The 9,265-nt window shown below is 41.1% G+C and overlaps 1 protein-coding gene across 1 annotated transcript in view; it reads right to left on the reverse strand.

Annotated features, from left to right (window-relative positions):
• Positions 1–8,829, reverse strand: part of bcar1 (BCAR1 scaffold protein, Cas family member) — a 44,953-nt gene extending 36,124 nt beyond the window's left edge. Inside the window, exon 1 of the mRNA XM_086299677.1 lies at positions 8,262–8,829. Coding sequence (XP_086155803.1) covers positions 8,262–8,273 — 12 coding nt within the window. The 5' untranslated portion in view covers positions 8,274–8,829. The remainder of the gene's footprint in view (positions 1–8,261) is intronic.
• Between the last annotated feature and the right edge of the window lie 436 nt (positions 8,830–9,265).

Genomic DNA, 9,265 nt, shown 5'->3' on the forward strand with positions numbered 1-9,265 from the left:
TGTAAAGAGTAATCTGTTTATCTCAGATACCTTGTTTTAATAACCCGCTGGGACCAGGAATTCTTACTAAAACGAATCTCCCAGGCCTTACCTAACCCTAACCCAGGACTGGAAGTATAACTCTAGCAAATAAACAGATCCATTTACATAGTTACATTACAGAGGAAAAGAAAGACGACAGACAAGTCCCAAAAAGCTCTCCCAGGGCTGTGCAGTCTTTTTATAGGCCATCAGAAGTAAAGTAGGCTAATTAGCATTCTGCCCCAGTATGCAGTAGCAGAGTACTCGTCTGTTTTCTGCACTTTCTACTGCATACTGCTAGGATGGCATAAATCTGTAAGACGTCACAGAAGCAAACACCACATGAAAACGACCATCTCACCTGACTCTGTGTGCCTCTTGGCTTTAGAGCTGATGCTAACATTTGACTGATGACTTTTAAAGCATCAGGCTGCCTCGCTGACCTCTTGCCCTTACAGCAGCCTAATTAGCAGCGTAGCCTGGCTGCTCTTTATTCTGTATCGTTCAGAAAATAAGAGTTACCTGGATTATGGATGGATTTTTACCATTTACCATTCCAGCTGCTACATAGCATACCAGCTTTCTGTACTCTCGGTGCGCTATGACAGTGACACTGAATTGGATAGGTGGTTAAAAAAACTGGACATTGCTGTGAATCTGACTAACATCACTGATACCAAAAGTGTATCTGCCCTTTCTACGTCAGCTCCTATTTTTGTTGGGGGCAAATCAGACATGAAGTACAGACATGATCAGTACAGAAAAATGATTTATATAATAACCAAGTTGCAGTTAGGGTGAGTGAAACTTGGCTGGACTCTCTCTCACACACACACACACACACACACACACACACACACACACACACACACACACACACACACACACACACACACACACACACACACACACAGATTTATGAGTTCAATCAGTCTAGCTCCTATTCTGTGAATTGGTTGTGAACCACAAGCCAAGCAATTTAGTCTTCACAAATGCCATCCCACACCATGGACCAGTGCGTAGAGGTAGAAGGGAAGAACAGATTAAGATCCTTTGGCAGAAAGGTGGGGTGGCATGGTGCTAAAGTGGTTTGCACTGTGGTCTCACAGCCAGAAGGTTCAGATTTTGAACCCACGGGCCAGCTTAGGTCATTCTGTGTGGGTTCTCCCAAGGAACTCTAGCTTCCTCCCACAGTGCAAAGACATGGGTTAACTGGTAATTCTAAATTGTCCAAAGGTGTGAATCTGAGCATAAACAGTTGTCTCTCTTGTGGTAGACTGGCGGCATTTCCGGGGTGTACCCTGCCTGTCCCCTTCACAGCTCTGTGACTGACAACATCAATGAAATGAAGACATCGTCCACACTAACTCTGAGTGTGGATGTAAGACAGACAGTTTCCCAAGTGCATAAAATAAAGCATCAGTGAGCAGCACATAAATACCAGTCATTTTACATTTTCACTTTCATTAGCGTTTAGTTGTACAACACCTACTATATTAATAAAGTTTAACCTATTTGAAGCCAGAAAGGAAAGTTGGCAACGCTTCTGTCTGTGCAAGTTAACAGAGTATCATTACTCTATCGTTAAGACACGGGAAAATGTGATGGATTATAATTGTTATTCCAGCAGAGGTCTACAAAACCAGTCTAAAAATTTGAATGATCCTTATTATAGCAAAGGTAAAACATAGGAGAATTCCTGCTTAGTAACCTTAAAATTATCACTGCTGACCTGACTACAGCTGCCCTGCAGAGCTGCAGTTTCACACTTAATTCTGGTTCGGTGGACTTGCACCTATTCCAAGTGTCTTTTCCAGCATTAACTGTGTTTAAGATTTTTTTATTTCAACACAACATTTTTCATTCTTTCAAGTGCAGCCACGGTGGTGTTTCAAAAACAGCATCAAACATAACACCGAGAGTACATGCAAATCTGATATAAGGTCCATAAGAACAAATAGAGGTGTTCTGTTTTAGGATCTTATGTTTTCAGGCTTGTAGAACAAAACAGTGGCAAAAAATATTGAGAAAAAAAGATGTGATTTCCCACATGGTTGTCTCTAATTTGGAAGATAAGCTATTCTGGAGCAGTGGTGCGCCACAGTAAGAAGTGACGGTCCCTTTATAATACTAAAAACTCGGGTATAAGCCTTAAACTATCTGGATAATTCCAAATCCAGCTTCATAAAGCAGAACAATTGGTCACATTGACCAAATATAACAAGTTCTTTCTTCAGTCCAAGCGAAGGTTTAAATTTGCAGAATTCACTGAAAGTGCTCAAGAGATCCCGTGTTTATAAGAATGGGACGAATGGACAGACAGCCTGAAGAGTTTGTGCTAGACAAAATAAACTTGCACACTCCTATTCTTGCTTTTCACAGATCACAGTTATTTTTTTAAGACAACTTAAGATTTCAAAGATAGATGAACATCTAAATTACCATCTTATGAAAAGGCTTTCCACATAGAATAAATCAGAAATAAAACTGCAGTATCTCCCGTCACGTAAAGCCCTGTCCCCAACTGTCACACATCACATTTCATCATGACACTTGCACTTTTCATAGCAAACATCTCAACAGAGGATGTTAAGATCTGGCGAAAGGTGGGATTTAAGATGGTGTGTGTGCGTGTGTGTTTGTAGTTAGATAGGGAAAAGGACCTTTTCTCTCTCTAAGTAGCCAATCAGTCACTCTCCACACCTACAGTTTGCGCACTACATAAGCAGAGAAAGTCCTCCTCAATGATAGAAATTCAAGAATTCAAGGAATCGTGGTGCAGTGGTTAGCACTGTCTAACAGATGCATGGATGGATTTCTAACCAGAGGAAAGACCAGCTGATTACTTCACAACTGTTCTGAATTGGGACATACTGCATTTGGTCTGTAAACAGAACTCTCACATTTGGAGAACAGCAATACTGAGTGACTACCTGCTCCTAAGGCTCAACAGCAACCTTAGAGGGATTCAAGAATCCAGGACATGCAATCGGTGTGTTACCCATCAAGTTCAGGTCTTGTGGATACTTGGGGTGTATACCTAAGAAGCCTGACCTGTTTGCCAGCTTTGCCCTACAGAGTGGACTCAGTAAGTGCAGAGCAAAACTGAGGAGGTCTGCTACTGTCTGGAACCTCACATAAAAAAATGGCAGAAATCAGAGAAGACTGGTTAAAATGCTGTATCACACAGTGTATTCTGATGATGTAGGCGCTGTCCCTTGACTCTTGTCATCACAGTAGCACCATCTGTTCTGAAAACCCATCACAACTCAGACTGTAAAGACACTGATGGCGCAGACATTGTGTGTCACTTCTGCCTTCGCCATTGACGACAAAAACTGACTCAACCCTTGTCTTTCTGACACAATCTAACATAAACCAATGTCCCTCTTTTAATGACCTGTAGGTGGAGTTATTTGATATGATGAAGAGAAAATTGGTGGTTTTCATATCTTCTCCACTTCTACAATGTGTGCATAGACTCTTTGGCCCGTTTTTCATTTATATCAGGCCAACAGGAAGTCAACTTCATTCAACTTCAATCAACTTCATTCAAACTGCAAAAATCTAATTATCTAATAAATTATTCATGTTATCCAACATAGTCTGAATTTTAACAGACAAGTTAGAAAATGTTCTCAATAAAAGAAATGCACACATTAATACTGGATGTTGAATTTTAACTTTTGAACCAAATTATGAGTGGAAAATGATGGCACTGTTGGGGTATTGCATTTCCCACAATAGTGAAACACATGCTTAGCAACAGATTACACATGGTGACAGTACCATTGAGTTTAGAAGTCCTCTCAAAGTGTGCTCGACTTCTACATACCTGAACAGTAAAGTCATTTTCATGTGAAAAGGAAAGGCTCCAGTTTCACACAGCACAAAGACACTTTCTGCATTCATGGTTACAAACGTTCTGCAACTTCATCGTTTTATTTATGATAACCAATCTATATCTTGGGGTCTTGGTCACAAGCAGAGTCGTGACTTCATGTCCAACATCCACAGTGATCTGGACACTGCACTGGTCCACTGTATTAAAGACAGAGCTGAGTGATACCTACTTTTCCACCCTCACCTATAATACAAGTGTAAGAAATGAATCTGCGTCAAAGGTTTTCTGAGCTTACCCTTAAAGAGGATGAGGAGCTCAGTCAATTGGAAGGGGCTAAGAGTAGGATCCCTGCTCTTCCACATTAAAAAAAGAGGCCAAACGGGTGTTTTACTCGTTTGGCCAGGACACTCTGGATGCCTCCCGGTTCAGGTGTTTTGAGAATGTCCATAGGCAGACTTGGGACACAATAGAGATATTTTGTCTCCTGGATTGCTTTGGAATGCCTCACTGTCCTCCTAAAAGAGCAGGTGGAGGTGGCCGACGGAGAGAGTCCTGCTTAGAGTGCTGCCCCTGGGAACTAGACCCGGATAAGCAGAACAAGACAGACGGCTGGATGGACAGACTTTTTGTCAGAGGGTTTTCTTTGGATTACTCATTGTAAATACTATCACATAGTTGCTTTTTTACATTAGCCTAATGGTAGCTCACAGGAGACTGGTAAAAGCTACTACACAGAGACCACATGCTAGGGGGCTAGACAGAGCATCAGAGTTATAGGCTGTGTAGTGGTGGGTCTTCACAGAATACTGCCGGCAAAAAATGCTTTGTGTGTGCATTTGTCTGGCACAGCTAGAGGACAGAACAGGGTAATGGACTCAACGTTGTTTTCATCTTTACTATTTTGGGAACAACATTTACCCAAGAGTGTGGCAAGTAGCATTCTGAGATTTACTCATCAACAGAAAGTCTACCCGTGCTTGGTGCTGCTCAGGTTTTATGTCACACATTGCTGAATTTGTTCTTTTGAAGCAGAATGATTCATTAAATTCGTTTCAGGTTTTATGAAGGCAGCTAACTCAAAGAAAGCCTAGTTATGTTGAGTAATCTTACTAATGTCTCTGGAGAGAGATAAACACACACTGGGGAGTTTATTTCCCACTTTCAGATATAAAGAGACAGAATTTAGACTATACCAGCAGGTGAGCCTTGTTCACGTAAGACAGATCATTTGGTTTACTAGAATTAGTAAAAAAAAAAAACAAAACACAACAACAACAAAAAAATAGCTATTGCAGCTGAACAGCTAAAACAGTGCGCTATTAAATCACAACATTTGACTGGCATTTGACATGACTCTCCTCCAGTCTGCCCTTCTAGTCTCAATGAGCACTGAAAGCAATAATTAGGCTGTTTAAAGTGCTTTTCATTAAGCATTTATTTGAACAGGCACACTAAATGTGACAATGTGAACTGCTAATTAACACAATGTCCTGAATCTTTGAAGGTGTAAATGAGGATGCATTCACTTACTTAAAAATGCAACTGCACATAAACAAAATATTAATATCTATACAAACGATACTATATAATACACTATTTCTATATTACTATATTGTATTTTTTAAACTCTTGCCACCTCCATACATCAACATTTTGACTTTCATTTGTCAAAAAACAACATAGTGACAACAAAGTTATTAATTAAGACTGACACATAGACATATAGATCTAGATTAACAGACTTATTGCATTGCATTTAAGATGAACCTGCTCTATGTTGCATTAATGCTACAGGTATTATCTACGATAGATCGGATTTTCAATGTTTCCAGTGGTCTGGGTTTTAAATAAATAAATAAATTATAGTGCTTGAATATGATTATTTTACATATTTGTAGTTGGAATCTTTTCTTCTCCTTGCTTCTGTGCAATAACTGCACATGTATAATCTAATCTAAGTGCTGATGGGGCGGGGCTATTCATTTTCTCAAGTTTATTAATAACTTACATAATAAATTGAATGAGAAGAAATGAATTAAAAACATATAAATCATTATAATAATTGTAATAACTGATTAAAACTACTTAGGAGACTTAAAATAATAACATTAAAAACATGCCTAATGACATACGCAATCATAAGTGTTCCAAAGAAACCTGCACTGTGCAGATGTGATGCGCTAATGTGTTCTAAATAACAGGATTTCTCCACATCTAAGACAGCGAGACTTCTGTATTACTCAGAGAAATGTGTGATATTGATTATTGAGCAATGCATTTCTTAAGGAAACACACTTATCATCATTATGCTGTCAGTTCACATCACTGCTGCTCACCTGTCACTCTCATCCTATCTTTAAGTCTTCAGTAAACACAATAAACATTGTGTTGTTAGTATTTGCTTGGTTCTGATGAGTGATTTTTGTTTGCTGTTAGGTTTTATGAGATCTGGATGTTTTGCTAAAAAATTGGAAATGTTTAAATCTTATATTGTCTCATACTGACAATCTACTGTAAAGATAAATAAAGAAAAAAGATTATGTAATCCCTAAATATTTATTCTATTCTATCAAAATATAACAATAAATAACAGGACGTGACTAATGTTGATCATCATTGCATGTTTAAAAGAAATTAAGACATTAACAACAGAAGGATGTGATTCACTACAGGCACGCGCTGAAAACCTGTCACAAAGGGAGGTAATCCTTGGATACTTTACTTATGAATATGTACATATGTATATAGATTTAACTATATCGTACTGTGGTATCATAACTACCTAAAGCTTTATTGACCTCAAATGACACCATTGTATTGTTGGAGTGCACAGTGTGGAGTGAGCAGTGGATCAGGAAGTTGGTTGTGTAATCTAATAGAAAGGTTGTTTTTCTAAAGTGTTCCTGGGAAAGATACTAAATGACCCCATTCTCTGCTCTGGTTTGTAGTGTAAAGTGCTTTTAAAGAACTGAAGCTAAAAAACAAGGACTCTATAAAAGCCAATCCATTTAACACAGAGACTTTGGTCCAACCCTGACTCAAAATGTCGGCTCAGACTTTCACAACAAGAGTGCTGACCTGTTCATCTCACCTCTGTGTTAGTCCGTGTTTACCACACCAGCCATTAGCTAGCATCAGAGCTACACTGCGTGGAGGCAACAAGGAGGCAACCAAAAACTTTAGACAGCTTAGTTGACACGACCTGCAGGCCCGGTCAGCTTTTCTCTGTCTCATTATGTTCTGAGCAACACTTGTTAGGAAACTTTCAGTAATATAACATGTCCACAGCTCCATTGATATTATTGGTCTTCTGTATGCCTGCATTCACCAGAAGAAAAAGTCATGACTCTTACAATGAGCTGAAATTAAACCAGTGGGCAGAAATTAGGTGAATGAAGTAAATTTGTTAATTGTATTAATTTTCCATTGTTGTTTTGTCAATTCAGATTTTTAATATACACCAAATTTTTGTTTTGAATGTATCATCTGTACCACCTTTAGGTGTGCAGTCCCGCTGCAAATAGGCCAGGAAAATGTCACCGTGGATGTCAGGCAACACTCCAGATTAACACAACAGCAGTGTAACAAAGATTTCCTTTATACAAGCGGAAAACAAGTATCGCATTACTTCTTTAAAAGGACCACTGAGCACCGGTGTTAATAACCTGCGTCATTAACAATGGAAGCAGCACAATTCAAACTAAAGTAAGAGCATGTGCATTGCTGAGTACTCTCTGGCAAACAGCCACCGTACAGCACTGGCGCGTGCGCGCGCGTACTCACGCGCCCACGGTAAAGCCTCCAGGAATTGTTTTTAAATGAGAGCTTAAGGAATGCGATAAAGACCAGCAGCACAGCTCCATCAGGGCCATCTGACATCCGCCGCTACAACATCCAAATAATGCAGCTGGCACCCAACAACACACACATATATATGCATTACAACCAGTGTGTGTGTGTGTGTGTGTGTCCACCCCCAAAACACACACATATACATGCATTACAACCAGTGTGTGTGTGTGTGTGTGTGTCCAGCCCAGAAACACACACAAACTGTCGCCCACCACAGAGCCAGGCTCAGGCCTCACAGAGCTCCGGCACACTGGCTCGTCACTGTCCTTTACTAGCAGGCAGAGACTAGTTAAAGGTACACTCAACGTTAGCCTCATCAGCCATAGGCTCTCAGTCCATTTATGAATTAGAAATGCTTATTACATATTTGCTAATTATAGTGTGTAGCTGTTTCAATCGGTGCCAGGCTAACAGCAGCTATGTGACTGGGTGTGTGCTGTAGTGAGACAGCTGTCAGTGTTATGCGTGCTCCGTCCTGCTCCACAGAAAACGGCAAATATGAAACATGGGAGACGAGCAGCGACGTGTTTGCTGACATACTCACAGGAACAGACATTTTGCTGGTGCTCCTGCTTTAGACCGCTCGGTGCTTCGTCGCTTGCTGCTGATTTATTTAGCACTACCAATTGTTCTTGCTAGCTCTCCAAGTGTCAGTCCTCCGTTATCCCGTCCATAGTTAGCTCCAAAGAAAAGGCAAAGGTCCGGCCGGACACGGCGGCTGTGGGCTTCTTCAGACCGGAGTGTTTTAGTGCGGGATGTAGCGGCAGCATGAAAGCCTGTGCTGCCGCCTGAGTGTCAGCAGAGCCGGCTTCCGCCTCGTCTCCTGCCGCTCCCTTCTCTGTCCCAGATTCCTTCAAGGATATCTTTAGAAAAGCTTCCGCTCGGCCACAGGGACCGGGACCGCGCACATTCGTCAGAACAGCGTGCTGTCGGGTCCGTGCCGTTATCCACCGGGAGGAGAGCCGTGCCTGTCCCGGTCTACCGCCGTCCTCCAGCACGGATCATCCAGCGCTGCCTTAAAGGGACCGGCCTACATTTACGATACATGCGTGCTACCCTCTGGGGTATGCTGGGGTGTGTTTCCAGAAACACGAAAAGACTACAGCGGTTCCGCGTCTTCGTGACCATTTGCCACCGATAACCGATATAGACAACTGCTGTACCAGCCGTGCTGCTGGCCTTTGGCAGTATGAATGACATACAGCACCAACAGCACCGCACTGCTGGTACAGAGCCCGAAACATGCAGACAGCGGAGAACCCGCTGGCTAAGAAGAAGAAATGAAGTTGGAAAAATCATCCGTTATTGGGTAGCTTTCTCAGGAGATGGGTACTTTGTATCAAATTCAATTATAAGAAAACAGATGGAGTATTAATTAATGAAAACATTCATTTAACAAGATCACCATTATAGGTCCATGCATTTAAATCTCTCATGAAACACCAGACTCAAAAACAGCTGTGCTGATCTCTGCTTACTGAAACCCCAAGATGATCACCAAACCAAACCACAGCTATAGTACCTGCTTTGCTAGAATAAGAGAATACA

The sequence above is a fragment of the Aulonocara sp. 'chitande type north' Nkhata Bay genome, linkage group LG7 (assembly GCF_057382095.1).
Source record: "Aulonocara sp. 'chitande type north' Nkhata Bay isolate Kocher_YH1m ecotype deep benthic linkage group LG7, A_spYH_male_GT1.1, whole genome shotgun sequence".
In the NCBI taxonomy this organism is placed as follows: domain Eukaryota; kingdom Metazoa; phylum Chordata; class Actinopteri; order Cichliformes; family Cichlidae; genus Aulonocara; species Aulonocara sp. 'chitande type north' Nkhata Bay.